The sequence below is a fragment of the Ptiloglossa arizonensis genome, chromosome 7 (assembly GCF_051014685.1).
Source record: "Ptiloglossa arizonensis isolate GNS036 chromosome 7, iyPtiAriz1_principal, whole genome shotgun sequence".
Lineage (NCBI taxonomy): Eukaryota > Metazoa > Arthropoda > Insecta > Hymenoptera > Colletidae > Ptiloglossa > Ptiloglossa arizonensis.
In genome coordinates, this window is record NC_135054.1 from 18,498,616 (window position 1) to 18,524,928 (window position 26,313).

General features: G+C 45.0%; 1 protein-coding gene across 1 annotated transcript in view; it reads right to left on the minus strand.

Annotated features, from left to right (window-relative positions):
* The window catches only part of LOC143148878 (uncharacterized), a 101,717-nt gene extending 75,611 nt beyond the window's left edge, over positions 1–26,106 (minus strand). Inside the window, exons 1-3 of the mRNA XM_076315667.1 lie at positions 25,898–26,106; positions 21,170–22,009; positions 16,830–17,072 (exon numbers count right to left, since the gene is read on the minus strand). Coding sequence (XP_076171782.1) covers positions 16,830–17,072; positions 21,170–21,404 — 478 coding nt within the window. The 5' untranslated portion in view covers positions 21,405–22,009; positions 25,898–26,106. The remainder of the gene's footprint in view (positions 1–16,829; positions 17,073–21,169; positions 22,010–25,897) is intronic.
* Between the last annotated feature and the right edge of the window lie 207 nt (positions 26,107–26,313).

Genomic DNA, 26,313 nt, shown 5'->3' on the forward strand with positions numbered 1-26,313 from the left:
CGGCCCCGTGTCCACCGGATGGTATCTTCTCGATCGTAGAATCCCCGTGATCGTACGAATCCGAACCTCGAGATGCTGAAAAACTCTATTGTAAACAATTTGGGTTCCACGGAACAGCGTCGCTGATTACATAGCGGTGCGGTGGGGTTAAAGCGGACCACCCTGTATGCGGGCGTTAATCCCGATGGACTGCGCCAGCCAGAACACGGACAGTTGTTTACCGAGTAACGATTAACTACGGAGATAGGGAATGCAAATAGCCGCGAGTCCCGGGAGGCGTTTGGTTTCACCGTGGACGTCGTCCTCGGATATCGTCGTGTGTGCAGCGTCTGAATCCCACCGAAGACATCCGCCTGGTAGCCGTCCGATCTTCGAGGAAATTACTATTAACGGTTAATGAGCTACACGGTAAAGTGCTATTTAGTTAAGAAACGTTTTAAGAAAACCGGCTGTCGGGAGATTGGCTGTTTGCTCTGGCTTCGGTTACATTATCCAGTCTGCGTTCGGAGAGCGGGGCAGAATTGGGACGCGGCATTCTGGAGCACGAACAGACTGTATCCTTAATTACAACGCCAGACAGGGGATTCTGGGACGCCGTGAAGTTACCAGCGAGTCGAAAAATTTCGCTGCCCCGACCGTGCGATGTTTCTCGCGCGAGGGATTTACTCGTTATCGCGACAGGTTAATAACGAACGGTGAATATTTAAGGGGAGCAGAGAGGGAACGGGAGCAGTTTAGAATCGTTGCAGTTGCGTTTAGACGATCGTGATTGCTTCGAGTGGCTCCTGTGGGTTTATCGGTCATTCGTTTACAGTTCTTGGGGAGTTTGAGCAGTTTTGGTACGGTGAGTCCAGCGTAAAGAGACGCGAATGTAAAGGAATTTTCACGCAACGGAATTCTACAGTCGTGTAGTTCAAACGTGAAAGAGTTCTACGGTAATGAAGTTTTAACGCAATGAAATTCTATGGTGAAAGAAATTTTACGATAATAAAAAAAATTGTACAGGAGTTCTATCGAATAGATTCTGTAACGATGAATTTAACAGGTTTATTTTTACTCGAGTGATCCAGTGTGTGTCATGGTCTCGACGTCTTTGCGGTAAACGCTTGGAATTATCTTCCAAACTACCGATCTGCTCACCGTTACGGTTAAAAGAAAAAAAAGTTATTTTTCTGGAAACATTTCGGTTATTGGATCAAGTAATATTAAAATTTGCATATACGCAATACAGTCGAAGTACATTTCGACTATGTAACGCGTACTCTTCGAACAAAAAAAAACGGTAAGAAAGTCTATCGTATAAATTTTCACATAACCTTGTACATTTATCGCGAACTGTAACTTCTTCTGTACGATTCCATCGTAACGTAAAGCTCGTGTTTTCCGCGAGTTGAAATCCTTCGAGGAGGTTCTCGATCGTGCCATAAACTCAGTCGATGGCCAACGCACTCAAACTATCCATCTTAACTCACGACAAAAGCTCCGTTTCGAAGGAGCTCGTCCTTTCGATTGGAACATTTGCCAGGCCATCGGGTTCATCGGGCGCAATAAGGGCCCGCGGAGGAGCGTGGAACGATCGATTATAACGAAAGACGGGGACCAATGGTCGGTAACGATGTGCAGCAAAAACGAATGAGCTTTCGGTCGCTATATATAAAATTTGTCTAATGGTTCGTAGAGCGCGCCGTCACCTGCCCCCACCCCCACGTTCCCCTTCCGTTTCTTTTTTTTATTCTATTTCCAGGACGATACCACCGGTCTCTCGCCCAGCAGCTGACCTTTCTTTCCTTTTCCCCGTCTCTTCCTTTGTACCGCGTTCCTCCTGCCCATCCTTTTCCTCCAAACTCGCCATCCCTCCGCTACTTCGCCACTGACGCCTTCTTCCTTTCTCGTGGAGTGCGCCGCGGAGTTTGAAAGAACTTAAAATAAACGGCGCGCTCCGGCTACCGTTTCTCTCGCCGCTCGACAATACTTTCCGCCCTACCCCTCCGCCACGACTCCACCGTCATTGTTGCTTCTGGAGAACCGAAACTTTTGTCCCCGTCCACGCAACCCGTCTCGAATCGTCGCCAACGCGCGTGCACGCGTACACGCCCCCTAGAGTTAACGGGGTTGCCTTATATCTCGCCTCGAAAAGTAGGAAATACTTGGGAACTTTTTTTTTTTTTTTTGCGAAAAGTACGCGACACATCGAACCGAAACTTTTTTCGTTAGTTGGTACACTTACGGAGATGGTATGTGAATTTTTTTGCGTAGTTTACTTCGATAACAAACGAGCGATAAATAATTTCCCTGATGCACTGCACGTGTCATCGTAATTGGGGTTGCATCGTGGCTTGTCTCGAAAAGTAGACAATACTTGGGAATTTCTTTTGCGAAAAGTACGTGACACATCGAACCAAAACTTTTTTTATTAATTGGTACACTTACGAAGATGGTATTTGAATTTTTTTGCGTAGTTTACTTCGGTAACAAACGAGCAATAAATAATTTCCCTGATGCACTGCACGTGTCATTGTAATTGGGGTTGCATCGTACCTCGTCTCGAAAAGTAGACAATACTCGGGAGTTTCTTTTGTGAAATTTTTTGAATTTTATACACAGATTTCCGTTTAACGAGAAACAATGGAGAAAATCCAGAATTTTTACAAAATGGTGTATCTTCCGAGGAAACGTGTTTCGTTCAAAGTTCTGCACCACGTTCCAGCATTGATAAATTTTTAATATACCCGGACGAGTCTAGTTCGGTACTCGTGTTGCGGATGATGGATATCCGAAGCCTTAAGACCGGTTCTCCGGCGAGAAGGAGTAACTCTTTTCCATTACTTTCGTCAAGACGTATAGTCGAAGCATCTCCTTCCGGTGTTTCGTAAGTATATACGTCACCGAGGACCAATATGTCTCGAGGTACCTCGGTAAACGGGGTAAACAGTTTGCGAGGGAAACAAGTTCTCGCGACACGAACCATTAGACGTTTCTTTTAAGAGGCGCGTGCAGGTATTTCGCGAAGCTCGTCGACGCGAGGAAACGCACCGTTTCGTGTCTTAACAAAGCCAATTTCCCGACTCGATCCCATAACGCCACTAACGGGACCAACTTCTCGACTACCCGACATTTCTCGCGAACATCCACTGTCGCGTAATTCTTTCCCTATTTCCTCTCCTCGTGGAACGCGCGACACTCTAACTCGAGCAGTAGATGATACACGTCCGTGATCAGACACGCTGGTTCACGACTCGCAACTTTTCGGGTTTGCAATTAATTTCTCCCGAGATAATTAATTTTGCACAGTACCGGGACTATCTACCAACAATGTTCAGAATGTTACTCGTTGTTCGATCGATCACTATTCTTCGATACGATCGAAAGAACAGGTGAATGGATTAAAAACGCGTAAGAATATTTTTCAATCAGCTACGACTGACTTTTAACACGGTCGAAATAACACGTTTCGTATCTCTCGAGATAATTAATTTTGCACGATATTAGGATTGTTTACGAACAATGTTTAGAATATTACTCGTTCGATCGATCACTATTTTTTGACACGGTTTAGATAGCAAGTGGAACGATTGTTTTGTTAAGATTGTGGCTCTTGGATCGAATTGTTATTTACATCGTGGGTGATCGATAGTGTCCAAAGGACCGTTAGTAAATAAATATTCCAGATTTCGTAAATTGAAGTATTGCTGGGATCCATTTCTCCCTGGAAAGTGACGGATGACTGTATTATAGGAGTACGAGGATATTATTGAGCGTACTGAAAAATACCGCCTCTCCGGAAAGTGTTTTATCTTCCGGAACGATTTTCATTGCTTCTCCATCGACGTGATATACGACAGTCTGACTAGATTTTCAATTCCCGTTTGAGAAACTCAGGTGGTTCCGATTTTGATCTATTCCAACACGACATTCCCTATCGGAGCTATTTTCGTCGTGCCGAAACGTTGCTCGGGGAACTGTCGCTGAAATTTCCGAGAATCGGGGAACGACGTCGAGATTTTCGCAAATATTTCCCGTCCTTTCGCCGAATTTCGTAAAACTTGATACGTCGAACGCGTATCTCATTACTCCCGCGAATGAAATTAAATTCTCGGTGAGATGCGATACGGGCGAGAATCCCGGCACTACTTCGACGGTGGCATTGTATTCGGTGAAATTTGTTTGAATTTCTCGAAACTCGTTCCCCGAAATAAAAGACGCGATTCGTAAAAGTTTCAATTTAACTCGTTCGGTCGAAAAATAATTCCCCCTGAAACGCTACCCGAAATTCAACGATTCGAATGTTCCACACCACCGTTATTTAATCGCGAACAGCGAAATAATGATTCGATCGAATACCGTGAAACTTTCGAAACGTGTTCTCACAAATTTTGTACAATTCCATCGTTACCGGCGTATCCCCGTCGTAATTCGATGCGATCGCTAAATAAATTTTTCGACCGCCCCCGCGCGAAATATTCGAACGACGAAGCGCGAATTAAACACATCCCCTTCGGAACGTTTTCGAAAGCACACGTCGCCTCGAATTTTCCGATTAAAGAGACGAGAAACTCCGATCGGAGTTCCGCCCGGCGTGGAAATGCAAACGGTGCGCGGTGGTGCACCGTACGTGGAAGAAAAACTCCCCCTGTATTTACGAAACCGTGTAAAGCACGTAGCGCGTGTAAATTTATTTTAGCGACCGTTTCGACCGAAGTAAAAACAGAAGGCGATCGCGAGCGTGAACGGGGGACGACGGGTATCTCGTTGGAAAGTTTTTCAACGGGGTAAGGGAACGGAGGGTGGCCTCTTGTCCCTTCTAAATTTAATATTGACGTTTCAGGCGCGCGCCGAGAATCGCGGCGGAAATCTGAAACGCCTGGCTGTAAAGGATGCGGGTAGGTGGGGTTGGACGTGGGGTTGGGGGGATGCTCGAACGGCCACTATACTCCACTTTCAACGTTCGACCCTCTTCCGAACCTGACCCCCGCCCCCGACATCGCGACTGCGGATATGACAAACGCACGTGGGCCCTGAAACCCGTATGCGCTGATAACGACGTTATCGGGCCGACGTGGAGCACGCCTGTTATTTGCGTGATACGCGCGCTGATGCAACCTGGTAAAACGTCACCCGTTACCCGGCCAGACTGATTTACTATTAATTAGTAGTATCGACGCGGAAAGACAGCCGCGAAATTTCATTCGTTACGCGGCCGGTTACGCGGCAGGGTTTGGGGCAGGGACTCCGTGCGGTGAGAGGGTGGCATCCCCTTTCGACGCGGTTGCACGGTAAATGAATCGGCAAATGATCGTGAAACGTGTCGGCTCGGGTCGGGGTGGTTGGAAACGTGGAGAGGGGACGCTCAATTAGCCGAAGTGCGAAACGAAATTAATATTCCGCCGTGGAGGAATTTCCTACGCGATACGAGACGCGTCGGATGGAAGAAACCGAAATATAAGTGAAATTTGGGCCAGGGGCTATGGGTGGAACGATTCGTTCGGTATGCGAGGAAATTTCGGAATTTATCCGATTCGTTGTTTACCGACGAGAAGACTTCGGAGAAGTTGATCTTGCGAAAGAAGATCTTTCGAGTTTCTTTCCTACGGTGGATATTTTCTATCTTCTTCGTTTTACGATCTGTTCCTTTTTTTTTATTGTTCGTTACCCAAGGTGGCTCGAATTGTACAGGATCGAAGTGTTGAAAACATGCGTACGTTTAAATTTATGCCACACTCGTGTCTGTTATCGAATTCGCGAAATAGCATTCCGATCCTAGTCCGGAACCACGGTAGAATCGATTTAGATTGCACACGCATTTCAATCTATGCACGTGTTGCACTGCATTACTGCATTAGTTAGAACTCTTCGAATAATTCAATTTTCGATTCTATTTTGATCTCAACGGCCAGTCAATGCATTTAGATCACATATGTATTTAAATATACATATGTACTATGCTACGTTACTCCTTGACTTGAATTTACACTTTGCGTTCATCATTAATAAAATCTTGGAATAATTAAACTGACTCTGTTTTGGGCCGAGTCATTGCATCTGGACGATGCACATATTGAAATCTGTGCACGTATCGAGCATGGTTCCCAAATTTAGAATTACGCTTCACCAAAGGTTCTTATCAAACATTCGAAATACTCTGCTCAAACCCTTCGACACTGATTCGAAGCCACGACACAGTATTTAAAATCGTTTAAATACACCCTCGATCTTCGACAATCGTCCTTTTACAAACCGTGTCAATTCTCAATATTTGTACGAACATCGGTTAATAATTACCACTAGTAAGTAAGAACCACTCGAATCCCGGCGAGACGCAAAAAAAAACCGAAAGATCCTCGGATCGACGTGTACCCTCTAACCGAACGTGAAATGCCTCGTTACGAATACCGTGGTATCAAACTTCTGGCGAGAGCTCGGTCAAAGCAGCTGGTTGCCCTTGCGCCTTAGTTCGTAATAACCGGAACGCAAGAAAAAGAAGAACGGAAAGGAATCGACGAGAGAGGAACGCGTTTCGCCGGGTAGCTCTGGCGTCGGATAAAGCGCGGCACAAAAGAAATTGAACCTGCTGGAAGCTCGCGAGGACAAGTCCCGTGCACAAAGGCACCGAGTCGGCCGAGTGCCACTCGAGCGCGCGTTTCCCTCTCGGATCATCCTCAACCTCAAAACCCGAGTTCACCTGCCAGACAGACGATCGTCGTTCGCCTTTGATTAATAATTCGCCGCTCGTGGCGAAACCGGGCGTTGCGTCGCGAGATGCTCGGATCTGTTTTCGATCGATGGGAAAATGAAGCACGAAGCACCAGAGAGAGAGAGAGAGAGAGAAGGAGAGAGACGAATCCGGGTCGAACTCGAGGAATCAACAGAACGTTTCGACGTTCCGTTTCGAGGATCTCCTTTGACCCATTCGGTCCGGTGAAGTGGCCAGGTCCGACTCGAGGCATCCCGTTGATCAGTGATTATAAAGTCTTCTTAACGCGGTCTTGTGTATCGGTTTGTCTTTGATTCTCGAAGCGTTCGCCACCAGAACTTAACTCCCGAAGGGTCCCCGATACGCCGGGGCGAACACTGTTGCGGAGAGGAGCACTCAACTCGCGATCCATAAACTTCCTGCTCGCTGGGCGTTGCTCCTTTTCCCTGTTCCCACTTCCCGACGTGTTTCTTTCTACTTCTGGCTGACGGAACAACCCCTGGGAACCGTAGAGAGGCGAATTTAACGCCGGAGAGCTATCTGCTCGGGCGGAACGCGAGTCGAAAGTTAGCGGGAGAATTCGGCGTCGTTTTGATTTGGGGCAACGACGATCGGGGCTCGGTCGAGCGAATGAACGTCGCTGGTTGGACACCGAAGTTGGCGGGAAGTCACTGAAGATCAGTTGACGGTAGAAAGGGTGGTGAGCATCCGGTGGACGTTGAAGAGCTTCTAGTGGATGTAACTTCTCGCTTCTCGGTCGCGACTCAGGGTTTCTTTGGTACGTCGATATCGTGATCAACCGGAGGTATTAACGGGGAAATATGGATCGGTGGATGTTGAAGTGTTTTTGGTGGATGGAACTTCTCGCTTCTTGGCGGTGCGTGTATTTGCTTGGGTTGAGATATATGGAAATTGTGGTCAGGCGAAGGTACGGAGGGTGTAATTACGATTGGTAGATACAGAGATTCTTTTTTTTAATTAATTTGTCGTGAAGTCGAAATCGTGGTACGAGGAGGATAATAAGGATCTAGAGATGTTGAACGAAGATGGTTTTAGTTGAAGTGAAGTACCGAACTGATGTACAGATCTTTGATGCGAATAATTCTTTTTATTCCTTGGTAACAAGTTCTTTTCCAAATAATACTCTTCTGTGTTAAAACGAAGGTTAGCCGGAGGTAAAATAAAGGTGGTAAAGAGCGAAAAGTACTATAAATATTTCTGTCGCAAGTAACTTCTTATTCCTCGTGAACAAGTGATTTCTCGTTCGGGTAAAGGGTTCGAATAGAAGTTGAAAATAAATTTATGTGTGCACTTGGTGTTACATTTCAAACGAAGCACATTCAGAGCCAGTAGCAACTTCGTGCCCAGGAAATGACTTTATCGCATTTAAGTCGTGACTGGAATTTTGGTAAGCCGCGTGGTAGGTGTGCCTGACCTCTATCAGTGAAGGATTTCTTCTTTTCTATGACTCTGTCAATTGCACTACACGTCTCTCACCTCGTTTCTAAAATGGACCAATAATACTTGTACTCGCATCGAAAATAAAATTACCCTGGAATACATGCACGTGTAGAAAAAAAAAGCAAACGAAATTTATAACCCATTTATCTACATCGATTGTTACACGTCTCAATAATCGCTACAAACTTCTCACATCCTTCAACGCTTAAATACTTTTACCAACAATATCCGTTATAGATCTCTGTAAACTTCTCAACCCAGATTCACATTCATCAACCTGTAAATATCCATTGTAGATATATATAAAAAAAAACGAATTATCATCTACTTTTTCTATAAAATATCTATTTTTGCAAGACCAGGGTACGTTTCGAGCTCGTTCGAAAGCACGAAATCCATAAAATTAAACGCGGTGATGAAAATCTATTTCCGTCTCGGAATACTATATTACCAATCCCTTCGTTCGCTCCTCGTCCCTCGCGTCCTCTGAATTACGATGTTGAATCCCTCTGGTCCATCGAATCCCCGTGTTCGCGATTACCGCGATCTGTTTTTTCAATTTTACGGGAGAAGAAATATCCTCGGCGGGCCGCGAGACCGGAAACAAGACGACAACGCTTCCGTTCACCGGTTAAAAGACCGGCGGAGGGTGCAGAGGGTGCAGAAGGGGGAGTCGTGGGGGAACGGTGAGGCAATAGGCACGATTTCCACGGTAGCTCGGGGATCAAAGTGCACGAAGCGAGGAGGAAACGAATTTACCGAAGCGTCCCGGCCGTCTTAAATTTGTCTCCGGCGGGGGATTACGGGACTCCGATACTCCGATGCCGGACAAAGGGGATCAACGAGCATCCTACGAGGGGCAAGGATTAAGGCCGACGAAGAAATTGAATTCTCTGGAAATCCGTAAACGCGAGCGGACGTGAACGGAGCCAACCGGGCCGACGTGTTTCCGCTCGCGCACCTGACACCGCTTCCTCGCAACTCCTTCGCCACCGTCCCGGTTATTCTTCTCGCAGAGAGGATCTCGCGCGGTAGTTCCACGTCCCTTATCCTTGGCTGGACACCGGCCACTCCACCGTGTGAACCACCACGTCGACAAAGTCCCGGTTTACCAGAACCACTCGGTTCCTCGGTGCTCGAACAATTTTTCGAGCACCCGTTCGAGTTTGAATTAACAGGATGTGTCGTACGTCTCGCTGGATTACGTGCTGGAGCCAACTGTACGGGGTGTCTCGGGCATAGTGGGTACACAGAGGTTGCTTCGATTTTGCGAAAAATCGGCCCGCCGAAGTATCGAATCCGGTTTAGGTCTGTAATTATGGGGATAGGTTGTTCTATTTGGATCTTGCTTTTATCGAGTGTTTTTTCTTTTAATTGCTGAGTGTTGAATCTTGTCGAGTTTGGTACTACTCAGTTGTTCGGTGAGAATTATTTGCTCGGGAATTGTGTTGTTTGGAAGGGGAGAAGTAACTTGGAAAAGTGTAGTCTAGAAGTCTAGTTGGAATTTATTTGCAGAGTAGTTGACTTTTCTAAAGAAAGATAGAATCGACCGAATGTGAGAATAAAAAAAAAAAAGAATGCGTATCGAATTGTTTAACGTTTCACTCGCGGACGTTTTCAGTTCCGAAGAACGGGTACACGTGTTAAATCAAAATTGCGTCTATCGTTCAGACGCCGAGCAATTCGTTATTATTCCGCGTGCGTCGTTCTCCCGTACGCTCGTATAATGCATTTTCATATGCAAAAGAACCCGGGCGCTGTTTCTGCTCCGCGTGATTCGCCCGCCGAGAACGAAGTTACTCGTAAAAATTAGTGCCTTTCGATGCCCGGCGAAATGAAAGCGCGCCAAAAGAACGATAGCCTTTCGAGATTCGAACCGAATTCGGGTACGAGGAAAAAGAGAGGGGGGAGCAAAAAAAAAAGGCGAACCAACGTCGCTGTAAACCGTGTGCAGTTGAAAATTGGTCGTATCGCGATGCGGGCGAAAGCTTGCGCGAAAAATTGAGGAAAAAGGGAATCGGTTTCGCGAAACGCGTTACAAGGAGACAATAATCGTGGAAAAGTTCACGGTTCGATTGTATTTGTACATAGAATGTCATCGTCCATGGTTTTTCGTTATTTGCGCCGACAGGAGGCAACAATTACAGTACTGAATCGTTATGGGTTCGTTTGGGGAACAGGCACGATTTACAACGAATCGATCCTCTATTTTGCAATTCTTCTGTTAAAACAGTGGAGGGGATAGAGTAACTATTTACGAGAAAACACCAACGACGAACTATAAAGAGACACGAGACGGTACTGTAATTTTATCGGTAACGAATATAGGGAGAATCTATCGCAACTCACACCAGGGGTTTGTATTTCGTATTAATTATTCGAGCGCCCGTGGTTTTTCCCGCAAAATTGCTAATTTAACGCGTGCACGCTTTTTAATTTGTTTAATTTGTTACGCTACTAACGTAATATTTCCATGCCGGGGATTGGGGGATTTTCGAATTGAAAATTGTGTACAGAAGGAGGAACAGAATTAATATCGATACGATAACGATTCCTCGGGCTCGATACTTATCGAATCGGAAGATTCTCGACGTCGAGAGACGTTTCGAGATTGCACACGTTCCCTTAAATGATTCTGGATTCAGCGATCGCCTTGGCACGAACGATACACCGCTCTTGCAACGAGGGCAAGAAGCGTATTACGCGTCGAGATTCACGAGCCGGTGTATTTTCGTTGTTTTTATTCAAATTTATCGTGATTTAAGTTACTCGTATTTTTCTACCTTGAAAATTACCTCTCGAGATTGCAGGGCACCCTCCTAGGGGTTCTACTCTGGAAAATACTGCCCTACAGGGCGCCTTGGCCAAAGAAGTATCAACCATGTTTTTAACGACACGTTAAAAACTATTATTAATAGTCTCGATATCCCTCGAAAAAAAGGAAACGTGGAGAAAAATTCTTCTCCACGTAAAAGCATTATTAATAGTTTCGACATCGCTGAAAAAAATAACGAAGAAAACTATTCCTCTCCACGTGAAAATACCGAGCCTCGATACCACTCGAAAATAACATTCGGAAAAATACTTTTCCCATCCGACTTCAAATATTCTTATAATCTTAGCTAAAAACAAAAATTTCTTCTCCACGAAACATCACACGCTCAAACACCAAAGTAAAAATTTCAATCGAACGAAAGTCAACGAAGAAAATCAACGATCGATTACATTCTTACTCCCTCGTCGCGAAACAACTCGCTCCGTAATTTCAATTTTCATTCGACGCATTCAGAGTTGTTCGTTGTTCCGATCTATCGTTAAGACACAATTTTTGCTCCCCTCCGAGCGAAGCAACGACAAAATCGTCGAAGAGCAACGCGCGATCGGCACCGTTGTCCGGTTTCATTTTAGCGCGTCGTTGCGCCGCCGCTGTAAATTTCATCCCAGGGGGAAATTTATTTGACCGGGCCCCACAGATCGACCGTTAATGAATTTCCCGATATTTTACAAGCCCGTGGGGGGCACGCGCCCTATCGCGGCCACGAGCCTGCTGAAAGCAGCTTTCTCCGCGTCTGCCACCCCGAAACCCACCCCCTTACCTCATCCCCACGCGTCCAGCGCGGCTCCAGTATTTAAGAGGGCGCATATATCTTCCGGAGAACAGCCCCTCTAACCCGCGGCCGGACGGTTCCAATTTATTTGCAACGCAGCCGCATCTTTCATCGCTCTTTCGTATTTTCTCCAACGCATCTTACAAACGTATCCGCGCGGACTGGACTCCGGTTTGGAAAAATTGTTACTGGAAGCCACGATCGGAACGAGGCGCGCTAACAAATCTACCTGGACGTAAATCGATGAAATTCAATCAATAGCGCAATTTTTTGCACGGTGTACGTTGTACGCAGGCGTGTTATCGTTTAGTCGATTCGAACAACTACACGTTCGTCGCACCACTGGTTCAATTTCGACGAGTGATTTTATCGAACTGTTAAGTATTCTTTGCGGTGTATTATTGTTTCTTTTTTTTTTAGTCGTGTCGTTATTGTTTTCAATGGAATACGAGGATTTAGATTTTCACCCCTTTTGGGTGAAAGTTGAACGGTTTCTCGAGGAGGATATTTTTGGACGTTGTTAATTTTTAAAGAATTGAATTGTACGTAGGAGAGCGTACAGGTTGAAATATCGTTACGGTGTTTCGTTAAGGATTTTGGTACAGCGTGGAAAATTGCAACTTACTTCGGGAGGAAGTCGATGAACAGATTTGTCTTCTTGCACGATTTGGGGTGTATTCCCAAACCATGGATTATTAGGGTAGATAATGGGACCTTAATTCGGAGGGAGATTAATTTAGGAAATTCGCGAAGCCACGGTACGTGAGCAGCGACTCTTATCATTAACCTACATTGACGGTACATAATTTTCCAATATTGTACGGGTAAATACCTTTTGGTAACGGTACACAGAAGATACATGACAGAAAATCGGTATACAAATAAATGTATCAAATCCAGAAACAAATCGCGACGTGTTCCATCGATCAGGACACACGATCTACACGGTTGTTACCGCCAATCGTGGGATGTGTGACGTCGAATAAACAAGAGGAAACTCCTAAGTGTCATAAATAGAGTGCGAAGTTCAAAAGTTGCACAATTACAGGGGAGACCGTGTAGGTGTTGAAAACTTTCGATACAAATCTCGAGTTAACCGTACTTTAATATAACTAACTAACCACTCGTAAACAGAGCTCTTCGAATGGATAGATTTAATTCGAGTGCTATATTAACTCAATCTATTGCATAATACTTCTAACGAGGAACTCTACCAACAATCTAAACATTGTTAGCACTCTGTTCCAAGATTTCTTTGCAAAAAGAATTAAAATTCCTCCTATACGAATAGAGTCCTCAAAATAGTCATATTTAATTTACACACGATGTTAATTCAATCTGCAGAGTACAACTACAAACGAACCTTACTAACATTCTAAACGCTGTTAACACTCTGCCCAAAGATTTCTTTGCAAAAAGAATTAAAATTCCTCCTGTAAGAACAAAGCCCTCAGAATAGGTATATTTAATTTACACGCGATGTTAATTCAATCCACTGCACAGTACCACTACCAACTTTACCAACATTCTAAACGCTGTTAACACTTCGTTCAAAGATTTCCTTGGAGGAAGAATTCAAGTTCCACGAGGAACGTCGTCGCGTTATTCCCACGCCGTGTTAGCCACTGTGGAACTTCGCTGCGAGCCGACAATAATGTTTACCCCCTCGCCGCAAAACACACCGTCTCTCGGTTAATTTTTATCCTTATCTGCGAAACGGACAAAAAGGAACATCGGTCGCGTCGCGAACGAGGGCGACAGAAGGAGACGGAAGTTACCAGCGGAGTCGGGAAGAAATAAAAGGAGGAAAATCTCTAGTAATCCCCGAGGGGATAATCGACGCGGCGTTCCACAATTTTTTCCCCTTAATTAACGGCTCGTCGCAAAAGCGAGAGATTACGTTTAATTAGCTTCTCGGTAGGGACGGAGAAGAAGAAGAAGAAGGGAAAAAAAGGAAGAGGGAACGGATGAGTTTGTCAAACGCGTTGGTTGAATCAGCCATACGATTCTCACGTGCCGGGGATCGTTTTCCACCGATGAGAAAAAGTTAGACGTCGAGTTTCCACATTTCTAGTTGGAACCCGACTACGTTCACGCATATTTCACGAGTCGAGATACCGGGTCGTCGATATTATTACGCACCGATACCTAATGTACTCGAGCGTCCGGTTATCGAAGTTCTCGAAGACACGATGTATTCGAACTTCGAGACTCCGGAAACGGTCTCTCGGGGTATTTTAGAGTCTCAAGATTACCAGGCCTTCCACGAAACTCCTCTTCGAATCTCGAGAGAGTCCCCCGTTCTCGCGGGTCTACGGAGAATCGAGATTTTTTTAAATAAAATTTCACCGTGCACCGAGATCTTGGAGTCTGTAGATCTTCCGAGCGGGTACGCTAAATTTTTCGATCGTTTCATCGGGATATTCTGACGCGTTCGGGGCACGTGATATTGTTTTTCAAGCCAGTGAATACGCGTCGAACGTCAAATCGCGATCCTTTTGACGCGAGCTACGGGCGATGTTGCATGAAAATTCATCCAGTTCTTCCGCACACGAGGAAAGTGTCCTTCCGCTTGTGTACCTTAACACTTGGACGGATTCAAAGAATCCCGGAGACTTCAAAGACGGATATTCAACTTCGAAGAATTGGAAGTTTTAACGGAAAATTCAACGTAAAGGGATTGCTCCGTTCGCTACTACGCCATTTCGCTATTGAGATTTTATTACTTGTTCCGGTACGTCTGTTGCGTTTGATAACAAACGATACGGAATGCCTCTTTTCGAAAGAATTCCACTGTTTCGTGCGTTCGAGTCATTTCAGGGAAAGCTGCGCGTGCATTTCGTGCATCTGCTGCGTCGCATGCGCTCTCCGCATCCACGAAAGTTCATAACAAAAGGTCTCGTCTGAATGCGTGTTTTCCCTGGAGCCAGACGCGTCCGTTGTGCGGGGAAAATTTAGAAAATTGTCATCTCGCGGGTCGTGGTTCAGACGTTGCTTTCGTATTAGGGACAATCTATACTATTTTTAACGAAACGTATTAAAAATACGAACGTACACCCGCCGCGAGCACGGGAAACGAACTCTCGTCGCGATATTAAGCTCGCCTATAAAGAAGGACCGCCACTCCGCTCCGTGTTCTCGAAACGTAGAAATTTTTGGGAGAATTTATTCATAAAACTGTGGACCGCGGTATTCGAAAAACGCTGAGGCGCCTCGTCGTTGAGACGTGCCATTTTTATGGCAGTGCGAGATTGCTTTTATAACGCGACAAAGGTTACCCGAGAAACGTGCTCTTTGAATATTTAAACGCGATCGAAAACATTTGTCTCTCGGACCGGAATAAATAACCGATACTGAGCGAATAAATAATAGATATTAAGCGTAGGATTTCGTTTCGTACGAAATACATTTCCACTGGGTGTTTCGAAAACCAACCCCATATTTTGTTCACTTATGATCTTTAAAAGGAATAAAAAATGATCGATTTTTTACGAATTTTCTATTTTAATTGCTATATTTTGTCTTTGAATAATCTCGAAAGGAAATAAAAATAAACTATCGATTATTGGTGTATTTTCTATTTCGATTTCTCTACAGTTGTGTGTCTATTAGCGTAGATCTTTCTCTTCGAAGGAACCTCTGAAAAATAATTAAGAGCCGTCGAATCGATCCGTGGAACTGACTTTTCGAACACCCTGTGGATACCTAGCATCTTTGAACGCTGAAATCTTTTCAATTCGAAGAATTGCTCGACCGAGCGCACTAACGAAAGTAAATTAAACGTAGAATCATCCCGGAGTTAATTTAGAATTAAACTCGAGTAAATGAAACGCGAGCAAAGTAATCGTAAAAGCAGATTGAACATGGCTGAAATTGCAGCGGTCTAATTTTCTTTTCGCGGAGCTTTCGGCCTATAAAACTCGCGCCCTTATCTCCCTGACAATGTGTCAAGGATAAAAGGCCACGAATGATTATTTACAGCCAGAAATTCCCTCCGTCGTGCTTTTACAACCCCGAACGTCTACGCGGCCACCACTGCGATATTATTGGTCACGAATCTCCTTTAAGCCGCGATACTGTGTTATCTAACAGCCATAACCGGGACGATCGTAAACAGCAGTAAAGCGAGAAATATATTTCCCAAGATCGTAAGTCGTAAGCCGATCCGGGAAATCGGCGTCTCGGCCTCGATTAATCGTCGGTGACGGGGGTAAATTTTTATGGAAATTCTTTATTCCTGATCATTCGTCGCACCTTAAATTTGACATCCTTTAACTCCTTACACTCGTTTTCTAATAATTTTCTTTCGTTAACGATCTTCTTGGAACATATACTCCTCGAGTCTTCTTAACAGGATTTAAGATTCGAAAAAAAATAATATTCCGGAATTTTTTCTACCGACACGAAATATCTAATACAAACGTTTTGTATATTTATTGAAAATACACACCTTGGAAAATATTTCTGAAAGTTTTCGTAAAGAAATATTAATATTTATAGAAAATATAAGCGTCTTTGTAACATACTACTCGAATCTTCTAGTGGGTGAGTTTCTCCGGTCTTAATGGTCAGAATTGAACAAAATTAGAATTTTTAGAAATTAAATATTCCAGCTAAGAATGTTTAAAAATACCAATTTGTCTGAAAATGTCCACTTTTTCAAAAACAAGTATACGTAAATTTCCCACGAAAAACGTCACCATTACTATTTCGGATATATCTGGAGAGTACTCTTAAAATATAGACTTAAAGAAAATGTGTCATTCCCCTCAAATAAATCTTTAAAATACTCTTTACATTTCAACCGATCGTGAAATATCATTTGATCCTCGTATTGGTTCGAAAGTCGACCGGTTGGGTGTTATTTTATTTTACTTGGTCCATTAGCGAAAAGGGTTCACCGATGGGGTAGAGTATTAACAGTCTGACCGATGGAGCGAACTCTCCTTCCGGACGGTACTCACTGGAAGTACCAAATTGGTCCTCGACCGAGCTGGAACTCGATTTCGAACTGCCATCGAGCTCGAGTATCTTAGAAACAATTAATCTCCATTCGCGAGGTCACTCACCTTCTGGTTGATGGGGCGCGTAGATGTTCAGGTAGAGGCAGTCCTCGCTCTGGTTCTTGAGGTATGGTAACAGCTTCTCCAGGTACTCGTACCGGACCGGTTTCACCTCGTCCCGCAACTTTGGCATCACTTGTGGACACACGGGGGCAAATCCTAGCGATTGTCGCACACCTCGCCATGGTTCCGGTGATCTCGGTGGAGAAAATCTCAAGGATCCAACGGGAGGCTCCGCGTAGGGTACTCCTGGAACATCGAGTGGCAAGGTACAGTGATTGTCCATTGATAATTACTTTCCACGAAACGAACTGTTCGATCGGTGCAACTGCGTTCGATTCGAGCAATCCTCGATCAGAATCGCAACGAGTGTTTCGAATTCGCAACCATTCGATTCGTGATTCTGAACTGTGTGAAATGTAAAACTGCAGCCTGAGGAAACTCGATCGAATCGAGTCAGTATCTCTTGCATCGGGAATAGTGGTTAACAATCGTGTTGATCACCATTTTTTAAGAGCAATAACTCGCAAACCCTTGGGTAGGGATCTAGCAGACCTTCGAATACAATAGTATACTTTTAATCAAATCTGAAAAGACTTATGTTACTTAAATGGCAAGAAACACAATTATTTCTATATTGAAGGAAAGAAACTTTTGGCATTTTATAATGAGATTTGTTGATACATTGGAGAAAGAAAACAAATTGGAAGTCTCGGGACCTTTACGAGCCTCTGATTAAAGATCAAACATTTTCCAGACTCGATGAAAGAAACAACACCCTGATCATTTATTTGAGATTCAAGTCTGGAAAAGTATATTCGAGCAACGTTTAAGTTCCCTTGAACTTTATTAGATTGAGAGATCGCGAGCCGGTGGAAAATCCGTAGATTTTAATTATTTCCTAGATTGTAATTGGAGAGGAGCCAAATTTAATGGGTGACGGTACCGCGAGGGTCCAATACGGGGTCCACGGGATACTCTCTTCGTATTCGCGACGCATTCGCGGTCAATAATCAATATATCAACGCGAGCCCTCACGGGGAACGGAAAGTCCTTATTGTTAGCCAGAGACCAGGTCTCGAGATGATCTCGTGCGAATCCTCGCAGAGGCAATCACCGTAAAGTTTTACTGGACCGCGACCGGATCGATTAAATTGATCGCGTTCGTCCGGTATCCGCGTTAACACGTTCCACGTTGGCGGTAAGGATCACAGCGATCCATTTTATCCGATTCCCGGGTAAATTGGATTCCCGGGCCACCGGTTTCTACGTAAAATATTAAATCGCGGGTAGTCTGAGTGGGCGCTACAAATCGAGAAGCTTGCTTGTGAACGGTTCGGATTAAAAACGTATGGATCGTTCGCGTCGAAATTGGAACGACCTTGAACCTTTGATTGCTCTTCGAGGGACTCGAATACCGTGGTACTCCGTTTCCATCGCGATCCGTTCTCGTTGGATCCGAGAGACCAGCGATAATTGTACACTTCCGCGAACAAGAAGAGTTGGGGACAATTTATCGAAAGGATGTCATTATAACGTAACATTGTTAATTGTTGCGTCGAGGTACTGGTTAAATAATCTACTGAAAAATTGCACATATTGCGTAGAATCGTCGGTTACCGAATCTGGGCGTAGCCGAGTGATTTAGTATTCGAATATTTCGTAGGTACTCGAGTGGTACGAGTAAGCTTTGAACATCCGAGAAACAATCGAGTATCATCGAATATTTACGTACTCGAATATCATTACTCGGATGTTTGAGTAATCGAGTACCATTAATCGAATATTCGGAATATCGTAATTGGACTATTTGAGATTTAAATACAATACGAATATTCGAGTACTCGAGTATTATTATTCGACTTCTGAAGTATTTGACTGCAATTAATCGATCAATGGGAAAAAAGTGTATTCGTTGTTCAAACATGCGAAGATTTGAATATCATTCTTCGTGTACTCGAGTATTCGAATATTTGCAGAACGAAACATCAGCATTCGATCGTCACTATTCAAGTATTAATATCAAAAACTATTACCTACTCTTGAAATATTTAAAAAGAGGTGTATTCTTGCTCGAACGTTTAACCAAAGGAACATCCTTAATCGAATCTTCGAATACCGATTGGATTACCGTTACCGAACTATTCATCCACCTAAACACCCAAGAATTCCCATTAAATTTCCCGAGTGCCCGATACGTGGAAGCGTGTCGAATTTTCCCGAGTATAGAAAAATTCAGTGGGAGTTCCCAAGGCAAACTCGGAACTACTCCGAGCACAGTTGGACATTATTCTCGGTTTCCACCGGAACCGTGTTCCACGCGTGGTGAGCGTACGCGCGTTCGGACGACGGATCGGTGCCAAAGAATGTCACGGGCTCCCGGAGAACTCGAGAAAGTGCATGGCCGCTACGACGAATCCAGCGTGCACGCGCGACAGATGGCGGCCAGCGGGGAAGGGGAAACGTGTACTCCCGAAATAACCTCCTCGGTCCTCGTTCCCGAAGCCTTTTGACGTATCGGGATTCTCGAAGCGCGGATACATCGCAAGCGAGGAAACTTTCGCCCGCTGACCAAAGTTCAGGGTATCGCTGGCCGGAAACTGGAAATCGCGGTGCGTTGTATCGTCGACCCCCACCTCAGCCGAGATTGCGGGCTTCGATTGAGAAAGGGTGGAAGGGGGAGCTCCGATTGGGCCCCGAAGTTCCGAACTCGCCGGAACGTTAACCGATGATTGTAAACGGGCTTCAATAGCCATGATGGACTCTTACGAATGGCAGTGGGGGGAGATCTGAGAATATATTTCCGACTGTCTCTTCGTGTCCACTGATTTGCATTCTCTGGGATAACATTTTCGAATACACGTCTCGCTTTTACGTAAGGTTACTTCACCTGCTTTCGACGTTACCCGGTGAACGACACAGTTTCGTTGAAAGCAACGGGCTACTTTATTTATAGTAATCTATATAATTTGAATTTATCGGTGTTGGCAAGACTGTAATCATTATTTCGGACACGACGCGCGGCTATAAAATCGCTGATAAATAACGCTACCGTACGCGACGAAAGTTTGGAAATTAACTCGCCGATTCTCGAGATTTATACGGTAAACAAATTTTATGAGTAACCGTTATTCGCAATTTCATTTCGAGTTCGTTCGCAACGTCGATTGTTCGGGTATTGGACCGAGTCACCTTTTTATGCGGTTGGATTGTTGAATATCGGTGACCGGTTTTGCGAGAATTTTAATAGGATTGATCATCGTTGGAAGGAAAGTAACAGAGACTTTCGTGTTGTAGCTCGAGAAAAAGAATTGCATTCAGAATTTTCTGTCGTCATTCGGAACGACGATTCTTTATAAATGTACTCGTTGTGTTCGGGAAAATTGTACACTCTCGTTTCGAAGCTAGCACGAAGGTATATCGGAATTTCTGTCAAAATGTAAATATTGTTCATTCAAACGCAATCTATGTTTATTCGTATTGCAACATTCATTGAGAGAACCGTCTAAACGTACAAATTCTTGGTCGACCAGGACGATACAGCATGCGTACGAGCAACGGTGCCAAGTCGTCTCTGATTTGGCCAGGAAAGTACAATGTAATTCGTTGCAGTTTTTCAACCATAATACTGTGCACACGTAAACACAGAGTGTACCATAATCCGTGAAACTCGTTTCGGGATAAATTTCAGCTCTCGATGGCGCTAAATTGAATTCATATTGGACAAAATTCAACGACTCTAAATTCCCCCGACAAAAATGCAATTCGATGCAGTTTTCCAACCATAACATTGTGCACGTATACACAGAGTGCAACATAATCCGTGAAATTCGTTTTAGAGTCAATTTCACGGCACTCGATGGCGCGAAAATACTCCAACTAATAGAAAAGTACAAATCAAGGACATCCAATCGTTCAAACCCGCTAGATCTACTAAAGAGGAAATTTAGCAATTTGTACTGCACTCTCTGATGTCAGAATCGAAGATACCAAAAATATATCCTCACAAAAAAGTGAATAATTCTTCCACCTTCCTCCATAAAGAAAAAACATTCGTAAGAAGATTTCTTTGACACCATCTTCCATATAATATTCCAACGTATACGTAACTAAATACAAAAGTGTGCCACCTGAAGATGTTACATCTCTCTCGTACTACACACCCTACTTAATATCCACCAAAAAAATTCATTAATATATACTACGTAAAGATCTTACTAATCTCTCGTACCATCCACTCTGCTAAATATCCACCCAAAAAATTGCAAGTACAAATTTTCGTACAATAATTTCCCAGAAAGACACCGATCGCTCGACCAAACCGGACTCAACGTCTGGAAACTCACCGAGGAAAACGTCGATCTGTTGTAAATCGTGATTGGTCCTCGGTTGCACCACCATGCCGCGCAGCCGTCCCTGTTTCACTCGCACCTCTCTGGTGACGCGATCCGGGAACTCGTGGTACCTCGAGTGGTAGCCATGTTGGGTCCTGGGCTCGTAGAAGTCACGATGCTCGGTGAGTATCTGGGTGCAGGCCAGCAGCACGAGACCCACCAGTTCCAATCGCAGCATCCTCGACATTTGTTTGGTCGTTCGACGGCTGGAAAACGTGGCAATGAATTCTCCCTGGAACACCTTGGAGCCGCGACTGGGCCGGCGTCACGCGCGTCCAAAATCGTTCGTCGAGTCCGAGGTAAAAATAATTTTTCAACGTTTCAGCTTCCTCCGTTCTCCTGCAGCCGGATGCGAGGGGCACCCGCCCCCACCGATCCCGTGTTATCGTACGGTGTGCCACGAAAGCTTTCACGGGCGACACTATTTCGACTATGGTCGTCGTAGAGGCTCACGATCCTCCTCGAGCCGTGCCAAGATCGTTCGTAGTCAGTTTTTGGCACCACGTGCGCGCGTGGCTCACATTTTCGACGACCGCTTCCTGGTCGCCTTCCCACTGACAGCGATCGATGCACCGTGACTTCGCGATATCACATTGTTGTTCCAACGGAATAACCGATTTTCCACTACGGGGACTACGGTGTTCAGGGAATACCGTAAATCGGAGTTCGACCTTCGAGCGTTTTATTTATTTTTTTTTTTATTTCGATCGTACGGTAGTTTCCGGGGCAAAAATGTCTGGATTGTGCGCGGAATTCGGGTTTCTAATTTTGCAACGCGATGGGATCGACGACCTAGTCGGATGTGTTACGATAGCTTTAATTGTAGAAAGATAATGGAGGGACGAGATGGGTCGAGGAAGACCCGAGATCCGCAGTACGGAATCTGTGGAACTGAGGTTTATAGGTTTATAGGATGTCGAGAGGATGATCTAAATGGATCTGTCGCGGTAGCTTTAATTATGGAAATGTATAATTGCGATGGTGACGGGTCGAGAAAGACCCGAGATCCGCACAAACGGAATGCGTGGAACTCGGGTTCGTAACTTTATAAAACGACGAGGCAACGATCCAGTCGGGTGTCTTGCAATAGCTTTTATGGCGGAAAAGTAATGCGAAGAAACGATGGGTCGGGGAAGACCCGAGATCCGCGGTACGGAATCTGTGGAACTGGGGTTTATAGGTTTGTAGGATGTCGAGAGGATGATCTAAATGGATCTGTCGCGGTAGCTTTAATTATGGAAATGTATAATTGCGATGGTGACGGGTCGAGAAAGACCCGAGATCCGCACAAACGGAATGCGTGGAACTCGGGTTCGTAACTTTATAAAACGACGAGGTAACGATCCAGTCGGGTGTATTGCAATAGCTTTTACGGCGGAAAAATAATGCGAAGAAACGATGGGTCGAGGAAGACCCGAGATCCGCTTTACGGAGTCTGTGGAACTCAGGTTTGTAACTTAGTAACGCGATAAGACGATGCTCTGTACGAACCTATTCCAGGAGCTTTAATTATAGAAAAATAATGTAACGATGATGGGTCGAGAATGACCCGAGATCCTCGCTACGGTATATCGAAGAGCGGAGAAAATAATCCGGTTCGTTCGATTGTCGATTATTTACACACCAGCCCTCGATTCTTAATCGCATCAAGCATCGATCGAAAACGGTCTTGGCACAAACGATACTTCTTATTATAGTACCTATTCTTTTTATACCCTCTATGTATCTATGCTTTCGTTCTAAATTATTTTTGATCTCTCTTTTTCCACACACTTCTGTTTGTTTCTCTTCGCGTCACATTATCCCTTACCTCTCCTCTCTCGTTGCGTCTACTTTTCCTCCGTTATATTCTCCCAGTTTCTATGCACTCCTCTCGTACATTATTTTCATACCTTCGGGCGCGTTCCTCTACACGATTATCACTCTTTACGTTACATTACCCCTCGTTTCCTCTCATTCACCGTATCTGTAAATTCCGTATTCACCGCGCATCCACGCGTTTCTCTCCAGTATTACATTTACTCTCTATTCCACCCGCTTCTGTTCGTTTCTCTCTGTATTATAACGTCTCTTACCGCCTCGAATAGCAAACGTTAATTAAACATTAATAACAATCAACACCTGGTCACCTGGTATACGTTTCTCAACCGTTTGTAAAATTACTCGTATTCACCGTTAATTCTAACCGATACCTTCCGAACCTACGGAAAATTAATTCTCCTCGTCGAGTATCAAACCATATCCGATCCCGAATTGTCTCGAAACACTCGAAAATCATTCGCGAAGATTCTCGTTACCTTCTGAAACCCATCGCGCGACTCTGTCGTTCGTTTCTCGACGATTGGAACGTTCACTCGGTGTCTATACGAGGAGTCTACAATCGAAGTTGAAAAGCGAAACGTAGACACGTAACACCGGGAGGTGCGCGAACTCTTCCACGGGTTGTATCTTGACAGTTCTTCTACGACACTGCACAAGCTTCGACGATGAAACGAGTTCTAGGAGCTCCGTTGTGCGAGTTTCCCCGTTTCGAGCGCGCGCGCTTTAAATATAGTTGACAGGCTTCGAAACCGCGGCGGTTTCGGTTTCGCGCTACGTTGACCGGGCTGATGGCGATTAAGAGGCGAGGGGACCCTCTCTCCGCTGTCCTCCAGCGGGGATATTCTTGGTCCGAACAAGGGTGAACGCACGTAAGCGGAGGGGCGAGAGGGGACGGTGCGTGCACTCTATTTCCGACCCAAATAGAACGGTGCTCCTGTTGGTAAACTTTCGCGCACGTTCGTGCCCAGAACGCGCAGTTCCTCCATCATCGTTGCAAGATTTTCTCCGCCCGGATTTATAGTGTTTTTACGATCTTTGAACGTTTAACCCGCCCGACTTTGCTACGTTGTACCGAGGTTACGTTTTCTTTATCTCCGCCCACCTGGAGGGGTGGCATTATCGCGAGGGAATATTACGAAATTTTTTTTTTTCAGAGTCAGGTTCATCTGGTTAAGTTTCGGAAAAGGTACAGTGTGTTTTCGTTATTTCGTACCGATTTTTTAACGTAGGAATGATAACAAGGAAACAAAGTCAAGAGAAAGTCGAATATATCGGAGCGAACGCGAGGAAACGAGAGTATTCCAAGGTTAAGTTTCTTTTTTAAAAAGGATTGAAGTGAAGAAAATTTTTTTTACAGATCACGCTTCTCTAAATTGAAGAGAAGGTCTACCGGATAATATCTACCGATTTTTTGATTACACGATGAAATTTGTATTATTACGAACGGTTCAAAATATTGCTGAAAATGAATATTAGACAAGAGATCCGTGAAATGAAAAACGGCGATAATTGGAGAAGAAAGTCGTTGTTTCGACACGGGAGTTCTCGTAATTTCTCAGCGCGTTGGATTTTCGACCGCGTAACCGATAGCAATTACTCGGGGCTAATCGCAGAGTCGATTACCCGAACGAAACAAATTTCGAAGTACAAAAGAGATCGCGGCAGGTGGACGCGGTACCTGGGAAGTGTATCTCTCGCGAGGGTAAACACGAAACCGACCCTCGGGGGCCGGGAAATGTTTCCCAAACGGATGTAATTAATTCGAGGAATTAATTGGAAGAAAAAAATCACGCGCCGACTTCGAAAACGAAGCGCGCCGGTTGCACGAACCGAACCGGGAAAGTTTCAATTTACCCCATTCACGCCACTCACAAAGCAGCCATCAAAAGAGCTTCCGTTTCACCGTGAAAATCATTCAACGAAATTTACGAAAAAACCTCTGGCAACGCGCGCGAAACGGCAAACCGGATTACCAGGCGCGAAATAAAACCGGGGGCGGCTTTAACGCGCGTTTAAAAGCGGTCAATAGCGTTAAATTATGAATACCCGTGATTTGCATCGCGACTAATTGTCGCCGACCGGTGGATAAATTCGCCCTTCCGCGTCCTCGCTGCGCGCGAGGTGTGTGCATTTCCCGTTGGTAAATCACGAGAAAGAAAAGAACAGGGACGAAGTCACACGTCAAGACGACGTCTCGCGTTACACGTGACGGGTTTAGCGATATTCGTAACGCGATTCTGCACGAGGGCCACGCGTTAGGTTCGCGCGAACACCACCAGGATTATTCTCCTCCCGAATAATTCCCGTTACCGAATCCCGACGCGAAAGTTTTCGTCCCTGACCGAAGCTAGGCTAACACCATTAACCGTGGTTCGCGGTTTATCGAAAATTTCAGCTATCTTGCACGACGAACGATTCGCTCCGAAGCAACTAGTGGTTCGGATGCGTCTCGTGCCTCTTGAATTTCCAACGATATCGAAAATGTATTTCTTTTTTTTTTTTTTTTTTCTTCTTCTTCTTTTTGTTACACGGTAGAACCTGGACAGAGAGAAGAGTAAACGGTTGCTGTCGTCGAGGATGTTGAACTTTCTCGTGCCCTTGCGAGCTTCGTGCGACGCGGATATTCTTGGAGCACGTTCTACCGGTTCTGTTTCGTCGTCGATCTTTCGATATTTCTCGAGGAATCGGGACCGATGAGAAAGTCCAGGTAGGTAGACGGATTGGATTTATTCGTGGACGCGATTAGTATTCCGAACCGGATCGTAGCCATTTGTGTGTGTTTCGAGAAACGTCGAAGTTTCTAGATCGCGAGGTACATAAGGTATTTTAAGCGGCTGCGAGTTTGTATGTTCGCGTTACCTCGAGTTTCAACGCAGAGATCGCGAACGAGTTGTTTCAAGTATTGGGAACACTTGTACACCGGATGTTTCTTTTTCCCACCGTTGGTCGTTGGTACATCGAGAATGATTCTTTCTTTTTGTTTTTTTTTTTGGAAGAGAGGATTTTGGATTACTCGAAATCGACGCTCGAAAACGTTGAACACCGTACTGCGAGTTATCGCGCACCGCGGGCTCAGTTTCGCCTCGATGGAACTCGCGAGTGAACTGAGTCCGTAAGTGCTAAAATTAAATCGGGAACGTGTCGAGGAGGAAGCGCCGCCGGGCGGCCGCGTCACAAGCTGAAACTTTTATTTTCGGAGAAACATATCGCCATCGTAGAGCAAGTTTTGGCGCACGTGCTCGTGGACCGCGTCTCGCTGAGAAATGGGTCCCGCG